This window comes from Chrysochloris asiatica, unplaced genomic scaffold (assembly GCF_000296735.1).
Source record: "Chrysochloris asiatica unplaced genomic scaffold, ChrAsi1.0 scaffold00042, whole genome shotgun sequence".
Classification (NCBI taxonomy): domain Eukaryota; kingdom Metazoa; phylum Chordata; class Mammalia; order Afrosoricida; family Chrysochloridae; genus Chrysochloris; species Chrysochloris asiatica.
Window position 1 is genome coordinate 20,244,707 of NW_006408560.1, and position 22,014 is coordinate 20,266,720.

General features: G+C 41.1%; 1 protein-coding gene across 2 annotated transcripts in view; it reads right to left on the bottom strand.

The window, feature by feature from the left end:
• The window catches only part of COPA (coatomer protein complex, subunit alpha), a 64,251-nt gene that overhangs the window by 1,714 nt on the left and 40,523 nt on the right, over positions 1–22,014 (bottom strand). Inside the window, exons 14-29 of one of the 2 annotated variants that reach the window (XM_006861651.1) lie at positions 21,630–21,712; positions 20,854–20,993; positions 20,250–20,335; positions 19,995–20,133; positions 14,676–14,838; positions 14,429–14,575; positions 13,473–13,662; positions 13,271–13,366; positions 11,355–11,443; positions 11,039–11,162; positions 4,748–4,837; positions 4,457–4,566; positions 1,687–1,764; positions 1,350–1,418; positions 544–680; positions 79–265 (exon numbers count right to left, since the gene is read on the bottom strand). In XM_006861651.1, coding sequence (XP_006861713.1) covers positions 79–265; positions 544–680; positions 1,350–1,418; positions 1,687–1,764; positions 4,457–4,566; positions 4,748–4,837; positions 11,039–11,162; positions 11,355–11,443; positions 13,271–13,366; positions 13,473–13,662; positions 14,429–14,575; positions 14,676–14,838; positions 19,995–20,133; positions 20,250–20,335; positions 20,854–20,993; positions 21,630–21,712 — 1,928 coding nt within the window. Of the gene's footprint in view, positions 1–78; positions 266–543; positions 681–1,349; positions 1,419–1,686; positions 1,765–4,456; positions 4,567–4,747; positions 4,838–11,038; positions 11,163–11,354; positions 11,444–13,270; positions 13,367–13,472; positions 13,663–14,428; positions 14,576–14,675; positions 14,839–19,994; positions 20,161–20,249; positions 20,336–20,853; positions 20,994–21,629; positions 21,713–22,014 lie in introns of both variants that reach the window. The other variant, XM_006861650.1, reaches the window with a different exon arrangement.

Sequence of the window (22,014 nt, forward strand, 5' to 3'; positions counted from 1 at the left end):
AAGGCAGAGGAAGGTCATGGTACAGAGGCAAGAATGTGGGGGTGCCCGGACCTGGGGCAAGTGGCTAGCCCCTCTTACCTCTGCAATCTCCTGTTTGTTATCCACAACAAGAAGTGGCACACTGAGTAGAATGGAGCGGAATTTTTCCACAGCCTCCTCAAACTTGCCAACTGTGGTAAGCTGGTAGCACAGTTGCAACCGCTGGATGAGGTCATTAAGCTTCAGGCCTACTGCCGGAACACCATTCTTCAGCCCTGCATCCTTCCTGGAAAAGGAAAAGCAGGAAGAAGGCAAAGGATAGTAAGCAGCCAACTAGGATTCAACTTCTTTTTCTGGCAAAAATGATGACAATGTCCCTATTGTGTAAGTAGCTTGGAAATAGGATGGCAATAGGAGTAAGCCAAACCTTATAAAGTGGTAGGCTAATCACAGCTTTGGGTAGAAAATCACAGCTTTGCGAACATTCTGAAAGTGTTATTGGCTACCTCTGGAAATAGCTACCATGACTTGGAATAGGTAGAAGCAAGGAGCAAGGGGTCTTACCAATTGCGATTAGGGTAGCAATACATAGAGGGCAAGCAGGGCAGAGCTTGGTAAGTGGTACGGCCCCGGGCATATGTCTGGAGAAATAGTTGCTTGTAGGGGGCAAACTGGGTTACCCCAACCTGATCATGAAGGAGCTGGATAAAAAGGAAAGAAACAAAAGATTTTGGCCCCACCACTTAAAAAGCTGGAGTTGTTGACCTTGCGATTCAAGTGACTTTGAGGTCCAGTGCACTATCCCACAGCAAGTGTGGTGGTTCAAATTCACCAGTCGCTCCTCAAAACCCCATACAGGGTCACTGTGAGTTGGACCCGACTTGACAGCACTTAACAACTTAAAAACTAATGGTCATGGAAAAGATGTTTAATTTCTCTGTGCTTGTTTCCTTACCAGTAAAATATACTAAATTATAGAATTTATCTCATATAAAACTACTTTAAAAAGCATTTAGGATAGTGTTTGATACAGAGTCCACATTATTGCAAATTGTTACATTGCCACTATAGCCCAGGACTTAAGTGTTCAAAATATCTATGTATTCTGGAAAGGGTACTGATCTCATTGTGAAACTAGGAAAGAAGCTATAAATGGGTGGAAGATGGCTGGAAAGACTTGTCTTCAGAAGTTACTAGGCCAAGTGGAAAGGCCTTGTGAGCCAAGTACACTTAGATCAAGAGATAGGACTTCCATGTTAAATACACACTTCCTGCCTTGAGTGTATTTGGCTAAGACAAGTCAACCACCTCTGGAGATCTGGGCTAGGCATACTCAAGAGGAAAAGTCAAGATTACTTCAAGACACTTACCCGCATGGCTGTTTCAAAAGAGCCTGCCAGAATGTGATCAACTGGAAGCTGAGAGTTATTGCACCAGATCTAATACACACACACACAAAAACAAAACCAGAAAACCCAGCTCATTTGAAATTTCAATCTTTTGCTTCCCAAACTATCCTATTCTATACCTGTAGCAGAATGGTATTTGATAGTGTTGACACATAAATCAAGTACAGGAAGGTTTCAAAATGTTTGTGGGAAATGGAATTAAAAGAAAATAAAAAATTTCCATTAATTTTTAGAAGCCCCTTATATTAGTCAGCTCAAAAATATTCAACCCCAGGGCCATGTTTTCCAGCTTACTTACCTGAGTTGGGCTGGTTCCCTTGGTTGGGGGCACAAAGAAACCATCCTCAGCTCCACCAGCTGCCCCAGAGGGTACATCCTAGGGTAAAAATGGAGTCCGTTTTAAAGCTGCTAAAGCACTTTGTCCTGATAAATCCCAAACACAATCCATCACTACCTTGTCCCAGCCTCTGCTGTGGAGGCAAGTAATAGTAATGGGAGAAGACGCTCAAAATAGAACACTCTCTCAAAAAAGTAACAGAACGATATACAGAAGCACCACCAACAAAAGGACCTTTCTGTCTTTTCATAAGCTGCCCTTGGCAAAACCCTGATTATGTAATCATTCTGTTGTTTTGTAGTATCATTTATTGTATGACACAACACTACATTTTTACCTATTTTCTTCTCTCCCCACAAATCTGTAAGGTTGTTTATTGTTAGGTGCCATCGAGTCGGCACCGACTTATAGCGCCCCTATGCACAATCTGTAAGGTAGGAATTATTAAAGCATTTTATAAAATATGACTTTGCTAAGTTGCACAACGTGCCAAAGTCACAAAGCTAATGAACAGCAGAGTCAGAACTCAAACTCATGGGTTCCTAAACTTCTGAATCCACTGCTATTGGTCAATGCCCATATAAGATAGCACTTGTCTTCTGGAATCTCATCTTTTAGCAAAGAACATTCTTGACATTAATTTCAACTGTGCTTACCAATATAAATGTGCATGTGGAAGACGGCAGATGTACCTCTTTCAGGTTAACTCACTCTCTCTTTTTTTTTTTTTTTTTAAAGAAATACTACTTTATTGGGGAACTTACATCCAAATTATTTATGTTTTTTAAAAAAAGTCCTAACAAACATTCAAGAAGAAAACATATACGGCTTCCAAAGGAATAAGGACAAACAAACTGGGGTTGATGATTGCCCCCCAGTGATATTTCCCAAAAGAAAAAACGTAATATTTATCCTTTCTCCTTCTGAGGCAGGGTAAACGGAACTACACAATTCATAAGTATTTTCTTGTTTTATAAGGAGGCAGAACTGAGATCTTGTTTTTGATGCATATTAAATACAAAATATAAAACCCACTCTTTTGACCAAGGTGAGGGAAAAAATCATTTTTCAACATTTTAATTCCCATGCAATGAAGTCCAAAGGTCTGTTGAATGCACCTTTTCGATTCATATACTGCCTGGCGTAGGCATTCACAGAACCATCTACCTTCTTCCCTTTTGTAGAGTCAAAGGAAGCAAACCCCATTAACTTCATCATTTCTATTTCTTCCTGATGGGTATTTAGACTGTTTCTACCTTTTGACTAATGTGAATAGTGCTGCATTGAACAAAGGCGTGCAAGGTTCTGTTTGAGTCTTTTTCATGTCTTTTGGGCATATACCTAGAAGTGCTATTGCTGGGTACATATGCTAGTTTGATTTTTAGGCTTTTGAGAAACTGCCACACTGTTTTTCACAAAGACTATACCATTTTACATTTCCTACCAGCAATTTCCCCACATCCTTGTTAACATTTAAAAAATTTTTTCATGTTAGCCATCCTTATTGTTAAATGCTGTCAAATCAGTTCTGACTCATAGTGATCCTATGTATGGTTTTTAAGGAGCAGCTGGTGGGTTTGACTCATCAACCTTGTGGTTGGTCAGCAGTCCAGTGTTTATCCTACAGTACCACACTAGGACCATTGAAATGTCGCTGTTGTTAAGTGCCGTCGAGTCATTCTGACTCACAGCTACACCATATAGGGTTTCCAGGGAGTGGCTGGTGATCTCGAGCCATCAACCTTATGGTTTAAATGGATCTTGCAGTCCACGCGTTAACCCACAGCGCTACACCAGGACTACATTGTAGTGGTAATGTAACAGTACCTCATTATGGTTTTGATTTGCTTCTCTCTGGTGTGGCTAATGATGCTGAGAATCTTTTTATGTGTTTGAATTTCCTCTTTGATGATATGTCTTTTTAAGCCCTTTGTCCATCTTATGACTGGGTTGTCTTTTTGTTGCTAAATTGTCAAAGTTTTATATAGATTTTGTTAGATATATAGTTTTCCAAGATATTATTCTACTGGGTAGTTTAGTTTATCTCTTTACTTTTTTTGGTAAAGTACTTTTATGAATACAAGTTTCATTGTTTGTGCTTTTATTATTAGATAACTGTTAAATGCTACTCCTGACAGCATTGCTCCTGCTTGTTCTTCTAAGAATTTTATGGTTTCAGTTTGTACATTTAGGCCTTTAATCCATTTTGAATTTGTTTTTGTGTATGCTGTGAGGCATGGATGCTATGTCAGTTTTCTGTGTGTGGCAATCTAGTTTTCCCAGAACCATTTATTGAAGAGAATCTTTTTTCCCCATCAAATGGACTTAACACCCTTGTCAAAATCATTTGACCATAGATGTGTGGGTTCATTTCTGGACTTTCAATTCTATTCCATTGGCCTATGTGTCTATTGTTATATGAGTACTAGGCTGTTTTGATTGCTGTAGCTATATAGTCGTTTTTGGTTTTCATTGGGACATAAACAACGTACTAGAGGTAGGTCCTAGATTCCCTCCCTCCTTAGGTTAACTCAGGATAGGTGGAAGTGACAAGGCCACTAACCCTAACTTTCCCCCCTTCTTTCTAAGAGGAGCTAAGCATGAGTTTAGAAGGAGGGTCTAGATCTCCTATTTGTTACTATGTCAGAATGCTGGTAGAGGATGAGAGGTGGGAATAAGTCTACTTGTTTTCATAGGGAGAGAGCATTACAAGGGTAAGAATTCCACATACCAGCTCAGGAGGAAGTTCCAGGTCTTCTTCTACATCCCAACCACCTCCTTCTTCCTGTCCTTTGCCAAGAGCATCATCACCCAAACCATCTGAAGCCTCCACAAACCCATCTGTAAGTAAAATCCAGATTCAAAACAGCTGTGGGTAGCGACACAATCTTAACCAAAGGAAAGCAAACCACTGGAAACCTTGTTGATCCCCATGATCTGGAAGCCTACAGAACTGCCCTACAACCCAGTCCCCACTCATGGAGTCCATCCTGCCAGAACAGCCGTAGAATAGCACTCTTACCTTCATCCAACTGCAGTTCTGCATCCTCTCCCCAGCCTTCGGTACCAACAGTGTCAATGTCAATGTCAGCGGCCAGAGCTCCTCCCTTCCCTACAGAGAGAAGAAACAGAGAAACTGATCACACACAGGCAAGTCTGACGTAAGTTATATCCTTTCAAAAGCTGTCAAAGTTATGTCCACTTAGTATTTTTAATATAGTGTGTATTTTCATGCTTCATATATGTTGGTTTGAACCATAAGGTCAGAGGTTCAAACTAACCAGCAGCTCCTTGGAAACCCTACACAAGGTTGCTATCAGTCAGAACCAACTTGATGGCACTTAACAACAACAACATATATGTAAGAAAGCCTGACACAGGTTTCTGGTTTGGGTGCTGGCAGAGACAGCCAGGTAGGAAAGGCTCCATGGGAGAGGGACTAAAAACCCAGAGAAGCTGTGCTTATGGAATACCCCCAGAGCTCTGGATCTAGCATAAGGTCCAGGTGTTAGTTTCCTGCACACGCAAGTGGAAAAATCATGGTATAAAGGAAAATACTGCGAGTTAGGAATTGCTCAAAATGGGACTCCCTCTGTGGCCACCCCATGTGGGTGGAGCTCATTGGGCAGGGCTACAGCCAGACCGGCACAGGGAACTGGTGCTAAAAGCACTGTAGTGACATTTGCAAAAGGAGGTGCGGGGGAGTCTACACATTTTTTCCTTCTGTTCCCTGTCACTCCTTCTTTGCCCAGCCTGGGCGCCTTCAGGTGGGTAGGTGCACAACGCCCCCAGAAAAAGTCCAGCACTGACCCCACAGTTTTCCCATGGCACAGAAAGAAAGAGCTTGGCGGCTTTTTATGATGCCAGCCTATGAATGCCAGCCCTAAAGTTAACTTGTGCAGGACCCTTTACTCCGGCCTATCCAGCAAGAAAAAACCTGGTCTGGCCTGACAGACAAACCATATAAACAATCTGTAAAACCCTAACATAAAAGGATGCAACTATCTCGAGACTTACGCTGTGTACACGCAGATACCTAACTGACCTTCAGAGACAAAAATAGTAGACAATCTTTCTCCCATTAACTTCTCAATATCTATCTGTGCACCTCTATGGTAGTGACTAGAGGCAGGGCCTGAGCGTGCGCCCTACCCACTGCTGGAGGCTTCTATGGTGCATACAGACTGCCTGTGTAGCAAGGTGACTAGACAGTCAGCCATAGTTTTATTTTTTTTTCAAAGTGGTGGTTTTTGTCTCTGCTTTTATATTGCTTCTGCTTTTGGTTCTCTTGATCACACATTTTTCCTGGAGTTGGGAGCCTTTTCTCTCTATGTTACCCTAGAAAAGACAGCAATCGTGGCCATATAGCCAAGCTACAAGCACACCCCTTAATATTCCACCACTAAGACAAGAGCCAATAACAGCTGCTAAGCATTATATGAGAAAAGGGAAGCCTATCTCCTGATCATATTCACCAGGAGACAACCAGTAAGCTTAATAACACAACAACAAACATCCATTTAAGCACTGAAAAACCCACAAAACTACTGGAAATGAAAAACAAAACACAACAAAAGATCTCAAAACATGTCCATAAACACAAAAGAGTAACAGACAAATGAGCTGGAGACAGACAAAGGCTCCCCAGAAGAGGAAGAGCTGGTTTTGGATTTGCCAGAGAAGGAATTCAGAAGAATGATATGGAAACAAATTCAAATGCTCTGAAAAGGGGTGGAGGAAAACAAGGAAGAAGTGAGGAAAATACTGTAAGAGCAATCAAACAAGATCGATACAGCATTGGAAACAATCCAAAACCTGCAAAAAGAGGTCCAGATGATTAATAATAACATATCAGAAATGGACAATATACTGAAAGAGGAAAGGAGCAGAATCAAAGAGATGGAAGCCAGAACCAGAGAGCTGGAAGACAAGTCTCTCAATACTGCTAAGATAGAAGAGCAAGCAGAAAAAAGGATAAAAAAAATTGAGGAGAGTCTAAGAGTCATGCTGGATAACGCGAAGAGGAACAACTTAAGAATTACTGGCATTCTGGAACAGGAAGAATCAGAAATGTCCACAGAGGAGATAGTTGGACTGAAAACCAACAAGAACAGACAACAACCAGAGATTGACAGGTGTAGCAAAACCACCTGAAACTTAGATGACGGATAGCAGAGTCCAGAACAGAACAAAATTATAACAATGAATTCAAAGGAGCTGGGAGGTCAACCAAAGATCAAAATAATATCAATGTCAAAGAAGGGAAAAATGTAGGAACAAAGATCCAGGTGGTGAGGAGGCCAGGTAGATTACAGGATACAACAGATTGTCTTAAATGGAGAGAAAATTAATAGACTATAAGGTAACCCCAAGGAGCACAAAAAACACAAACTCAGCACAAGAAGGCATGCAGAACAAAGGAATGAACAGCACTATCAAAAAATTAACATAAAGGCAGCAATTCATTCATAACGCTCCTCAGAAATAGGGTCGCTATGGGTTGGAATCAACTCAATGGCACTTAACAATAGATAATTACATTGAATGTCAATGGATTGAATGCACCTGTGAAGAGGCAGAGAGTGGCAGAATGGATAAGAAAAAAAGAACAAGTAAGCTGTTCGCCCGGGAGTCATCAAGGCAAGTGATTGAGACCCCTCAGAGCAAATCCCTTCCAAGACTGAGACTCAAGGGGAATCATGAGCAGGCATGTGGTCTAGCTGGTGACCACACTGGTCACCAGCCAGGGAAGAGGGGGAAAAATCAGCAATGAAGTTGTGAGCTAAGCCCGACCACATTCAGTGGACCCCTATGAACCTGGGTGGAGACTTGGATGGCAAGACCCGGGGACTCCTGGGCCCAGAGGCAGTGACATGGCCACAGAGGAATAGAGCAGACAGTGAAGTGTCCAGCTGATATGAAGTGAGCAGAGATACACAAGAACACCCATACTTGCAGATAGTACCCAATATCTGCTTCGATGGCTGGATGATCAGAACTCAACTAGAAGAAGAAAGAAGGGGTGGCGGGGGGAAGAGTAACCTGCTACAATTTGATGTAGTTATGGATGTAGTTGCTCAAAAAATGGCTATACTTATGGATGTAGTTGCTCAAAAAATGGAACAAATCTTTACAGCGAGGATCACTCCCACCCTCTCTCAGTACACAGGGTTGACAGGGATGGGCAACATGGACTCTGGCTACCCAAAATGGGGGGAGGGGGGCTATAAAGGCAACAAGTAACTGGCTTACAAGCTTTCAAGAGGGAGCCTAGTTCCAGATGGGGTGGGGGAAGGTAGAATCACCACTGAATGATTTCCAATCAGTTGGGACCAGGCTGGCAAAAGGAAATGGGGATAAGACTCTTGTGGTACAATAGTGAATAACTGCCATCAGGACTGACTGTGAGGTAAGATTTTTTTTTTGATAAAAGGAGGGGAGTGATTGATTTTGCAGCCCAGGGGCGGAGGTCACTGGGACCATCAAGTGAGAAGAATGGAGAGCAGGACCCTACCCTGAGAGACAGTGAAGCCAGGGATGGAGACAGAGACGATAACGTGGATCGATGGAGCGGCTGGGGACATGGGACTCAGGCAGGGAGAAGGGCTGTGTGCTGATGGCCGGGGGGTGGGCCTGTGTGGTGTACCCTTTGGTTATTTGATGATGCATGGAGGGGATTGTAATAATTGCAATGAAATGAAATATGATGGGATGAGTGTAAAGCTGATGTTCTCCCATGTAAACCTCACAATAAAAACTTAAAAAAAAAAGAAAGCCTGACACTTAGACCTTTGGGGAGCCTTTATTATGCTAACCTAGAGTAGGTTTACAAGTAGAATAAAAGAGAAATGGAAGCAAGTATACTTTCTATTACCAAATATTGGCTCTTAAACTATCTTAGATTGATGCCCCTGCTTTTAGCTACTGACTCTTGGAATTTCTGAGATTTTCCTAAGTTACTATTACTACAATGGTCCATTATTTTACTGGTCCTCAAGATCATCTTACTACCTTATACTGACAGTATGTATTGCAAGTTAGGTAAATTTTCATTAGCATATCATCTCATTTCCACAACCACTACCTAAGTAAGGAGGTTAAGCAGGTAATATTATCATGAAATTAAGAAAGTTGTCCAAGGAAATTCAGCTGTGAAAGCAATAAATCTGTTACTCAGATTCAGATATTCTGAGATTAAGGCTTCTAAGAAAAACATTAATTAGCATCCTTTTAAATAATGCTTCACAGCCGTAACACATTTTCCAATTTTCTCCAAAAGTCCTTTCCTAATATTAATTCATGGTTCAGTGCTTTGGAATCAAGCAAAAAGGAGTTTGATCTAGCTCTGTCATTACTAGATATGTGACTTGAGACAAATTATTTACTTACAGGGATTAAATGAGATGATACTTAAAAGAAAGGAAATAAAATAGTAGCAAAAGGTTTGGAATATACAAGTATGTAGAGTACTTGCTCCCTCACCACCTTCATTAAACTTTTATTAGGTGTGTGACTTCTTTCTAGGCTACATTTTCTAATCCTTTCAGCCTTTCACAGTTCTGAGACTAACTTTAAAATCTTGGAAAGGAAAAGATAAAAATTCTCTGCCACCCTTTATCTTTTTCTGCATATTGTTAAGTGCTGTCTAGTTGGTTCCACCTTATGTTGTTGTTAAGTACCTTCGAGTTGGTTCTGACCCATAGCAAGCCTGTATAGAGTTCCTGAGGAGCAGCTGGTGAGCTTGAATTGCCAACTCTGGGGTTCAAACTGATTTTGCAATCCAGCCTATTAACCCACAGCACTACACCAGGGCTCCATGAATAGTGTTTCTGAATCACAGAGCCTCATCCTTCTCCCACAGAGTGGCTGCTGGGCTCAAACCGCTGACCTAGTGGTTAGCAGTCCATGCTTATCCTACAGAGCCACAGTGCTCTGTTTTTCTGCATGTACCACACTATAAAGGACTCTTCTTGGGCTGGGGAAAGAAAAACTCTTAAAGTCAGAATGTTAAGATTCAGTTGTCAGCTATTTGTGGTCCGATGAGGTTAGGAAGAAACTTTTAAAAGACTTTTTATTCACAGAACTCTCTATACTTTATTATCTGAGTGTGGATATAGTCAATGATCCATTTACATGTTAGTTCTATTTCATCCACTCCTAAAGAAAGATGGTTGTTATTGTTGTTAAGTGTCCTTGAGTCAATTTTGACTAATGGCGACCCTGTATAGTGTTTCCAAGGAGCACCTGGTAAGCTTCAACTAGTGAGCTTGAACTGCTGGCCTTGTAGTCCAGTGCATTAACCCACAGTGCCACACCAGGACTCCAAAAAACAGTTTACACCCAAACAGAGACAATGACCCTGGACCCTCAGATTAAAAGTCTGATGCTATTCAAGCTCTTAAAGGAGGATTAAAGGTGGCTTTATTATAAACAAGGAGTCCTGGTGTGGCGATGCAGGTTAATGCACTGGATCGCAGGGTCAGTTTGAACCACAAGGTTTAAGCTCACCAGCCGCTCCTTGGAAACCCTACGTAGGGTTGCTATGAACCAACTCAGTGGCACTTAACAACAACATCTTAAACAAGGATTAGATACAATAAAACAAATAACTAAACCACAGATAAAAAAGACGAGCTACGTTTCTCAAAATGATGGTGTTGGAGGAGGAAACATAGATAATAATGGTACTACAAGTGCAACTATGGTTCTTGGCAGAAACAAAACATATCAGAAACAGACTATCCCTCCCCCTTGCTTTGCCCTACTTATGTGGATTCAGGGTTGTTTTTGAGTACGGTAGTGTAGAGACTGCAAGGCATGAGGACACAGGGTAGGTGGGAGGAGATGGAGGAAAGAGCAGGACTGGGAACAAAACCCCTAAGTTTATGTAGGCTCTTACTTATGAGAAATAACTAGTTGACATATCCAAGACAGTGGAGGGCTAAGTATAGGAGTGGTGGAAGGTAGTAGCACACCTCAGTTTGAGGCAGTTGAATTTATGCTTTAAGACAGTATGCCATGAATGATAAACTACTGAATACAGAGTATGATTATGTTTATGGTAAAATCTAAGGAAGTGAATGAAAATGTTAAGAGTGGTTGACAGGGGTACGGACTAAGAGACTTTCCCATTTTCTAAATTTTCTTTAATGTCTTATTTCATTTTTGAAACACTGTGCCATGACTCTGAGTGACATCTCAACACTCCCTGAAGCTTCACTTAGAAAAAAAGGACAGCTAAGAGCTAAAAACTTTTTTCAAAAAATAAATAACAACAAACTCCAAACATGCTATGGGAGAAATGGGTACTTACCCTTGCTGGCAATGGAGCCTTCAAAGAATCCTTTGGACACAGTCAGTAAGGGCCAGTTAGTATCCAATGGCATGATAGGTGCAGGTGGTTGGAGCAGCTTGGCATTAGGGTCAATGTCTGGGATCTGAAAGGTAGAAGATTTGAAGGTAAAAGTAAATAGCTCCCAAGAGTCTTATGGAAGACTTTGGGAGTTTCTTTTGATTTTATGTGTTTCTCTGCCTTTCCAAGTAACCAGGTGTGAGGGTAACATACATTTATTGTTCTAAATTGTCCCAAGATCTCAGAGTCACAGACACTCATGTAAGCAAAAACTCACTGTCTCCTTCTCTGGGTCAAACGTCTCCTTCAGGCTCTCAGCTTCTTCATCTAAGCCATGGGTAGCTGCTGTGAGATAGGCTAGTGACTCTGTAGAGAAAACAGACTTTGTGAAAGAGGTCGGTATATTTCCAAGACAATGACACTGTAATAGACAGTCTATGAGATGACCCACAGTGATCCCTACCTCTAGGTATTCATGTCCATGCACAGTCCCTTCTCCTTAAGTATAGGTTAGACTTACTAACTTGATTCTAATTAACAGAATTTGGCATAGGTGATTGGATGTAACTTCTGAGAATAGGTTACAAAGATTGTGGATTCCACCTTGGGCCCCCTCTCTTGCTCATTTACTCTGAGGGAAACCAGCTATCATGCTGTGAACTGTCTTAGGGAGACGATTACATAACAAGAAATTGCTATCTTCCAGCCAACAGTCAGTGAGGTCCCAAGGCCTGCCAACAGCCTTGTGAAGGAGCTTAGAAATGGATCTTCACAAAGATGAGCCTTGAGACAACTACAGCCCCATCCAGCACCTTGACTGCAGCCTTCTGAGATGCAATGAGGCAGAGACCACCAGCTAAACCAGTCCCAAAACTGTGAATAACGGTTTGTTGTCCTAAGCTACTAAGTTCGGGGGTAATTAATTCATGACAATAGATAACTAATACAGGTGCATATCCTTAAAATCTATCATCAGTGTTGACGAAAAACTTGGAATCATCCTTAACTTCTCTTTGAAATTTCACACCCAGTTCCTTCAATAAATCATGTTAGTGCTACTTTCAAAATATATCCCAAATTTAGGCAAATCTGCTGCACAAGAACTTTTTAAAGTGGTCAACAGCAAATATGTCAGTTTGGGGACTAAGGTGTGCCTGACCCAAGCCATGGTATTTTCAATAACCTCATATGCATGCAAAAGCTGGACAGTGAATAAAGAAGATCGTAGAAGAATGATGCATTTGAGTTATGGTGTTGGAGGAGAATATTGAAAGTATCATGGACCACCAAAAAAACAAACCAGTCTGTGTTGGAAGAAGTACAGCCAGAATGTTATTTAGAAGCCAGGATGGTCAGACTTCATCTCTCAGACTTTGGACATGTTATCAGGAGGGACCAGTTCCTGTAGAAGGACATCATTCTTGTTAAAGTGGAGAGTGAGTGAAAAAGAGCAAAAAAGATGGATTGGCACAGTGGTAGCAGCAGTGGGCTCAAGCAAAGCAACGATTATGAAGTTGGCATAGGACTGGGCAGTGTTTTGTTCTGTTGTGCATAGGGTGACAACTTGATGGCAAGTAAAAACAATGCACCTCATGCAAATTTCTTTGATATATCTCAAATGATAGTATAATATAATATTTAATAGATTCTCCAACACTATCCCTTGAGTGTATAAATGAACAAGTAGGTAAATGAATGAAACCTCCAAATGTGAAGTGGTGGTGGTGGGGGTGGTGGTTGGATGCTGTCAAGTTGGTCAGGGAACAGGAGTTTTGAGGCTATAAATCTTTAGGGGAGCAGAAAGCCTTTATCTTTCTCCTGAGGAGCAGCTGGTGGATTCAAACTGCTGTCACTATGCCACCAGGGCTTCTCAGACTTGAAGTAAAGGAATAACATTCAAATGGCACCCAACCAGCTACATTCACTAGATCACCTGCTCCACAGCCTTTAAAAACTTCTTCCTGACTTCCCCATAACTATCAGTTATTTTCACAAGGGAGCTTGGTCAGACTGAATATTCTGGTAGCACCTCCATTTAGCTTTGAAGAAAATCTCCATATTATGGTAGAAACATGCTGTTTTGAAAATAATGCACAAGAGAAAACCGTACCACCACACAGGAAAAACTCAACATTAAGAGAAAAATATTTCCTAGGCCACAAAAGGGTTGGTGAGTTATGACTAGATACTCACTCTGTCCACAGTTCTTCAGGATCCGCACTCGCTCTGACACGTCACCCAGGTACAGGGCATTCTGATAATGGCCACTCATGTCCTTTCGAATTTCAGCTACACCAGTTCAGTAAAAGACAACCAGTTACATTTACTTCTTTCCACTCTCCTTCCTCCTCCCCCTAAGGACACCTCTTCCCATCCTTCATTTCAGAGGCCTCACCAATCTTCATCATTTTGCGTAGTTTCTCTAGGTTGCCAGTAATAAGGTAAAGGAAGGAAAGTTTGTCAAAGTTTTTGGTGCGCTGATAGCACATTTCCACAATCTGGTGGTTCCCCTGTAGCAAGGCCACTTCTCCCAGCTTTTCCCAGCAGTTCTTGTCATCCAATGCTTTGGCTGCTTCTAGAGCAATCTAAAGAATATCCAGGGTCAGAGTTAAGAGGACACATAGTATGATTCAAAATCAGCGTTTTGCATTTCAAGTGTCTGCCTCAAAGTAAAGCTCCCAAGGAACTCCCTAAACTTTTGATCACTTCTAACTGAGGCTAATTCTGCCTATTATAAATACTTCAAAGAAGAAGACACTCTGGTTCCACGAACAAGAGAATCACATCACATTATCCTCTACCTCAAAATTTAACTTCTATAATGAAATCACCTTCTAGCAGTTGCTAATTCCATTGGGCCAGTTCTTAGCTATCTTATTTCCAACTTGCTAGGTTTGAAGATCAAAAGGTCCTTTAGGAAAGACAGAAGATATGATGAAAGAAGGGAGTTCAGAGATGACAAGTTAATTTTATGAAGGCTTTCCCCATTTAAAAGCAATGCTTGTAGACACTGAGCCCCAACACTGACTAAGTACCCTCCTATCTAAGCAGTCAGTCAACAAGATGAAGTGGTAAGGAAATAAAAGGAGTTTTTGAAATTCCTTATCCTTCTCCTATCCCAGAAGTCAGTGAATTTAGACTAACAATTAATTACTAACAGCAGTGGAAACACTGTATCAAAGCAAAGACAGGAAAAGATACAAACAGCAACAGAATAGGACGGCACAATTTAAAAAATCCTATATTCTATTATATTGGTTAAAGAAACAAATTTAGGACAATGACTTCTGAGTGCCACCCTAATCTGTCCCGTCCTCTAAAAGAATATGGGGCTTGTGCTATTTCCCTCACCTCAATGTTTCCACACTCCAGTGCCAGACTAAAGCGAGTTTTCTCATCTTTGACGAAGTGCAGAGCCACTTCAGGATAGCCCTTCTTCTGGAGGTAAGCAATGATGGACTGGCCCACTAGTTTGGCATTCCTTACCATGTGCAGCACCTAGAAATGTAGGGTAGGGCAAAAAAGTAGAGATCCCCTAGAATTCTAAAAAAAAGAGTGGTGCCTCTTAAAACTTCTGGCATGTTTCCTCACTTCATACCTCATCATATTTCCTGTTGATCAGGGCCAACTTGAACTTGAATTCAGTGGGATCAATGGTGAGTACCCGAGGACGACACTCCCTGTCCAGGCAGTATACATTGTTGCCTTTCACCCGTGTAACATAGATAGGTAAATCCAGAGTACGGATGATCCCGTGGTCCCTAAGAAGAGGGCACAGAAGGTATAACTTGAAGTAAGTGAGGGGAGAGGGTTAGAACCTGTGGAAAATCCAGTTTGTAAGGAAAGACAATAAGCCTAGGACACAGCCTTTTATTTTCCCATTAACCTTTTATAAAGTGCCATTTGAACAATGGTATAGATAAGAAGTGACTCAAAACAGAATACAACTAAATGCTACCTTATTTTATTTAGTTATGTGAAATGGGAAAAATGGGGCAAATGGTATGACCTTTCTTTCTAAGCTATTACTATAGGAGTTGAATAACAGACATGACCATCGAAATCAGCCCAAAGAGATAGATCCTAAATTCTGACATAGGCTACTACAGGTAGTTAACTCCTCTGTAGGCTATAGATGAAAGCAGAAGAGCATAGATGTAAAGAATTCTAACACACAAAGAAATCATGGAAAGCAGAAAATATCTTGAACTAAATGATAATAAAAATATTGCATATAAAACTAAAGCAATACTTGATCATTTATAGTTTATAGCTTTGTCTGCATATTGTTGTTGTTAAGTGCTGTCAAGTTGGTTCTAAGAAGTGGCTGGTGGGCTTGAAATGCCAACCTTGGAGTTTAGCAGTAGAGTGCCACACCAAAGTAGAGTGCTCCTTTGTCTGCAAGTTATTGCTTTTTCACGCCATCGAGTTGGTTCTGACTCATAGAGAACCTGTATAGGGTTTTTGAGCAGCAGTTAGTAGATTTGAACCCCTGGCCTTATAGTTCAAACCAACCCTCCAGTCCAGTGTTTAAACTCTATTTAAAGAAATACTGAAAATCAATGGGCTCTGTATGTATCAGAGTCCTGGTGTGGTGCTGTAGGATAAGCACTGGATTGCTAAATGCAAGATCCTTGGTTCAAATCCACTAGCCGCTCCTTGTAAAACTCTATACAGGGTTGCTGTGAGTCAGAACAGATTCAATGGTCCTTAACAACAACATCTCAAAATATTATACTATTATTTTTAAAGTTAAATCGAAGAAAATAATTATAGTCAATAATAGAAATTAATAGAATAGAAAGCAAAATATAATAGAGAAGTTCAATAAAGTCAAAACTTGGTTTACAGTAAAATTCTCATGAGGCTAACTAGAGAGAGAGACAGAAAGACAGTTAACAGCAATGAAAAGGGAAATATTAACATAGATTCTGCAGGATGAAGCTAAAATAAATGACTTTTTAAAATAATCGAATTCCCTGAAAAAGAAAACTTGATACTGACTGAAAAAGAAAAGAAACTTCCTACAGTTCTATAAAGGAGCCTTGGTGTCACAATGGTTATGTGCACAGCAAAAAAAGTACACCAGCTCAATAAATTTCTCTATGTACACTTCAGTGATACTGACTGCATTCTTTACCATTCTCACCCTTCTTTTCTGAGTTGTTCCTCCGCTTTAACAGTAACTCACTAAGGTTCATTTTAATCTTTAGAGGTGTTTTGGTCAATTTGATCCCATATATAAAGCGAAGTAATGCTCAGACATTTTTTTTTTTTACTGGTGAAGCTAAACTATTGTTTGGTTTTGAGAATACTTCAGGTGATAAGTTTTATCTAAGTTAAAAGATTATCTCGGGCAATATTTTCAGAGGTTAATCCAATGAGATTCTGTTCTGCATTTCCCCATTTTGATCAGGATTCTTCTATGGAATCTTTGATCAAAATGCTCAGTAATGGTAGCTAGGCACCATCCAGTTCTTCCGATTTTATGGTAAAGCATACAATTGTTCATAGAGGCAATCAGTCACACATTTGTTGTTGCTGTAGTAAGTTATGTTGTGTCAGTTCTGACTCATGTTATGTGCCTTGGAGTTGGTTCCGACTCATAGTGACCCTATACAGGGTTTCAGAAGCTGTAAATCTTTACGGGAGCAGAAATCCTCATCTTTCTCCTGCGGAATAGCTGGTAGTTTCAAACTGCTGACCTTGAGGTTTGCAACCCGATTAATAACCACTACGCTACCAGAGCTTCTTAGTGACCCCTATATAGGGTTTCTGAGGCTGTATACCTTTATAGAAAGAATATCTCAACTTTATCCTGGGAGCAGCAGGTAGGCTCAAACTGCCAAACGTGTGGTTAAGCAGTCCAGTAGTTAGCCACCGTGCTCTCAATACATTCCATATTACCCTCCTATTCCTGATTCTCCTTCTTCCTTAGTTGTTTCAGATGAATACAGATCACCTGTTATGCTTTGGATGGCCATTTGTAAGCTTTTAAGAGCCCTGGCACTAGGCAAGGAAGTAGGAGGTAGGACAGAACCACCAAACACATTATTAGGCCAATTACCTGAGATGTCCCTTGAAACCATGGCTCTGAACTGTTAAACCAAGGAATCAAATCCCTTGGTTGGTTGTACATAAGCAGCCTCAGCAATTACTCTTTTTTAATGGTCATTGCTGCAAATACAAAGGAGGTCTGGGAGTTTAGTGGGTGGTGAGGTGGGTGCTAAGTGGGCTACTAAGTGCAAGGTCAGCAGTTCGAATCTATCAGCTACTCCTCGGAAGAAAAATAGGCTTGCTGTGCCCATAAAGATTACAGCCTCAGAAACCCTATACAGGGTCGCTATGAGTCTGAACCGACTCCATGGCTTATAACCACCACCACCACCACTGCTGCAAATACAAGGGGGCTTCACAAGTTTGGAAAAATCCCATTATCTTTTCATTCCATTTGTCCATGAACTTTCTGAAACCCATTTGTACATTTATCACACAACTTTTGCCAATTCAACTTTTTACATGTGTATCATTTACTGACCGTATTTATGATAATAGGCAGGAAGCCCTGGTAGTATAGCAGTTTATTAGTTGGGTTGCTAACTGAAAAGGTCAGTAATTTGAATCAACCAGCTGCTCTTCAGTAGAAAGATGAGGCTTTAAGGTTCCGTAAAGATTTATAGCCTCGGAAACCCTAAGCAGGGTCTCAATGAGTTGGAACCAACTGGATGGCACACAACCACCATAATAACAGGCTGTGCAACCCTACCCTTAATGAGAATTTCCATCTCTGTATACTGAAACTCAGTATTCCATAAACAGTAGAAGCCAAATCTTCAGGAGTTACCTTTTTAATGCTAAGTAAGTACTGTGGAAACTTGTATAGATTAAAAAATTATTTAAAGCTTCTGTGAATTTCCCAATCTTTGGGAGTTCTCTTTTTCTATTTAAAACACGGTGTAAGAATAAACCTGATCAAAAAAGGAGACAATGTAGAACAGAATCAGAGATCTTCAGGGATTCCACTTTCTGGAGCTACTGGGACTGGATGAACCCTTGAAACTATTGTCCTGAGATTATCTTTAAAACTTAAACCAAATATATTCCCTGAAGTCTTCTAAAAACCAAACGATAGTCTAGCGCTTAACTAGTAAAAAGGATATACCTTGAGACTTACGCTCTTTTAAGAACTATAGACACGGTAGCTATGAGTTGGAATCGACTTGAGGACACTTAACAAAAATAATATGGGATCAAAGTGACAACACAACTCAAAATTTTCTATTGGAATCTTAGGGGGCAGTAAGTTAATGTTAATGCCAGAAGAACAGCTCAGTAAAGGAGGATGGGAATGGTTATATAACTCATGAACATTATCAATTGTACATAAGCAGCCTCACTGACTTGTACAAGTAAAAACTGAAGTGATGTATGCTTTGCTGTACATATGTGCAACAACCACAAAAGAAAACTAAGGGAAAAAAGAAAGCATTTTTCAAAATAGCCAAACACTTGAAATTATGCAACTATAAGAGTTGTTGTTGTTGTTAGGGGCCATAGAGTTGGTACCGACTCCTAACAATCCTATGCACAACAGAACAAAACACTGCCTGGTCCTGGGCCATCCTCACAATTGTTGCCATGCTTGAGCCCACTGATGCTGCCACTTTGCCAATCCATCTCGCTGGTGGGGGAGTCTTCCTTTTTTTCTCTGACCCTCCACCTTACCAAACATGATATCCTTCTCCAGCGACTGGTCCCTCCTGACAATATGTCCGGAGTATGAGAGACGAAGTTTGGCCATCTTAGCCTCCAAGGAGCACTCTGGCTGCACTTCTTCCAACACAAATCTGTTGGTTCTATGGGCAGCCCATGGCTCCAACACCATAACTCAAAAGCATTAATTCTTCTACGGTCTTCCTTATTCACTGTCCAGCTTTCGCAAGCTTATGAGGTTATTGAAAATACCATGGGTCAGGTGCACCTTAGTCCTCAAGCTGACATTTTTGCTCTTCAACACTTTAAACACTTAAGAGTAGAATGGATAAATTATGGAATACAATATAAATGGAATATTACCCAATGAAAGTAAATAAATTAGAATTATAACATGGATGACTCTTCTAAAACAAAACATTGAGCAAAATAGAAAATAATATATTCAGTGTGATTTCATTTATATAGTTTTAAAGCTGGATTAAATCATATTATTTTAAGGCAAACACTAGGTGAAAAAACTATAAAGAAAAGTGAAACCAAATAATCTTAATAGTTATGATAATGCTATCTTTGGGTATAGGAGGGTCAGGTTAAAATTATTAAGGGTCACAAAAGAAGGGCTCTGGGGTACCAGAATTACTCTATTTACTTGTCAGTTGTACAAATTTATACTATGTAAGTATAATATACTCCATTGATAACTTACGTACTTTTGTTTGTATTTTGATATCCCTAGGCAACCGGTGTGGCTCTGAAGGATAATGCACTGGACCCCAAAGTCAGTTTGAACTGCATAGTGGTTCAAACTCACCAGCTGTTCCTAGGACACCCTATACAGGGTTGCTACGACTTGACAACACTTAACAACAATAGCAACAGGCACATACAGTGTGGCATTATAGGGTAAACACTGGACTGCAAGGTCTGTTTAACCACAAGATCAGTGGTTTAAACTCACCAGCCACTCCTCATAAACACTATTTGGGGTCGCTATGGGTCAGAACCGACTCGACAGCACTTAACAACAACAACAACGGGTCAGAACCAAATTGAAGGCACTTAACAACAAGGCACATTTACACCAGATAAGGCTTCTTCCTGAAGAAAGCTCATGAAGCAGTTCAGTTACATTGCTTGAAACAGGACAGAGATTTCAAGAGGCCACTTTCTCCCACTCAGTATCCCATATAATTTCACTTACCCAGTGGTGACAGCATATTTGATGTGGTTGCTTGTGGTATAAATAAATACCCCACTTTCATCCCAGGCCCCACTCTTGACACGAATGTTCTCATGAATGTTACATAGAGCCTCCAGCTTGCGGTTACAGATCACAATGGCTGTAAGAGGCAAAGGGCATGAGTGCTCTGCTGGACAAGGTGAGTGTAGCAGACTGGCAGGGATGGGGGAGGGAGGGACCAGTCTCTAAATCAAGGTGGATACAATGAAGGCTTACCATGTTTGGCCAGTAGTGCTACATGAGACATGTCTGCTGACCAAATAACATATTTCACCTTGGAAATCTTCACAGATGCCAGAGTTCTAGGAAAGACAGAAAAGGGAAAACGTTGAGTGGACCTGATTCCCCTGTCCCAGGCTATGGCCTAACTCCATTACATCTTCAAAGTGAAGGAAACTCTAAAAGCAAGAATTCCAAATAAACATTTCCTGAAAAGTAGTCAGTGCCTGACAGTTTTGGGCTCACCCCGTACCACTTCTCTCTTCTCCAATTCCTTGGCCCTCACTCCCATGTATTAGGGTTTGTGTGTGCCTGTTTTTATTACTGTACTGTAAGCTCTTTCAATTGCAGAAATTAACTGTGCTGTTCATCTTTGTGTTCCTCTTATTCTAAGTCCCAAGAGAATTCTTTGTTCAGAGTGAGTACTCTCTAAACAGATGTCAGGTAAGTCAGTCCCACAGTGTAATGCTAATATGTATGTGGAAGATGAAGAACAATTACGGAGGGGAAAAGTAGCTACGGGGAGAGGTGAGGCACCTAATAAAGATGTCCACTTTCCCCCACTGTGTGCCTGTCTGCTTAGGGGCACCTGACATATTACCGCTTCTGCTGTACATCGAAGAGTATAATGGAGTCGGCATCTCGAAGCAGGAGATTGCCTGTGCCAGCATAGAAGATCTCATCACAGTTAGGCACCTGTACTTTTTTGGTGATTTCATTCTTCAGATTCTTGATCAGAAGCTGAAATGAGTTTTAGAAGGTGTGGTTAAGAGCAAAAGTACATGTATCAGATGATAACAACTGACACCATCCCTCAGCGATTGTTGCTTAGCTTCAATAAACTAAGTACTTTTCTTCCTGTCCAAGTCAGTCCTCACCCAGGTTAGACCACTACAACCAAGATCTTCTCCAAGGACTCTGATATCTGTCTCCACGAACCCTCCTTCAAGACCCTGAGAAGTCCAACTAAGGCGTGAGTTCCTCGATCAACCAGAGAAAGAGTGTTTCTGGGGCTTAAATTTTTGTTTAGTATTTCTTGAAGAAAGCCTTGCTTATCTTGTACTGGAACCGATTCCATTTCAAGTACTAATAGAGGTAGCAGAATACAGAAGTGGAGGAGTAGATCTACTCCTCAACCGGCCCACCTATACCCAATCTGATGTTTCTGGCTCCTGTGTGACTTTAGCTTGGTTCTTAAGCCCAGAGATACAGTGATTACTATCCCAATCAAATCAATTTCAAAACCTTATTTCCACATGGATAGGGTGGCAGTGGGGCAGAGGTAAAAGCAGAGCTTCCCAGTGGAATTGGGGGAAAACTGTTCTTAATTCTGCAATATACAAGCCAAATTAGCTTATTCTTTTAGCTTTAACTCACCGAATGCATCCGATCTAGAACTGCAAACCGATTTCGAGCAACCCAAACGGCTGTCAGGCCTGAGGATCTTTTCCCTTCAGGGGCTGAGGAAGAACAAAACCAAGGGGTGGGAGCATGTGGTGAGTCAGTGGCAGGTGACAGAGTCAGGTGCCATGGAAATGCCAGTCTTGCTGGCTGCCATCTTGGCTTTGCCAATTCAGCTGCTTCCTAACTAATTCAGCCGTAACCTGAGGCAATTGTTGAGTGACTTTTTCTCACCAGTCCCCTTGAAACTCCAGCCCCAACCCCTGCCAAGTCTCTTTTCTCTAGGCCAAGTGGCTGCATTTCAGCCAACATCATGTACTGGCAGAAGGGCTGCCCATCTTGGGAGACAGCATACTCAGTC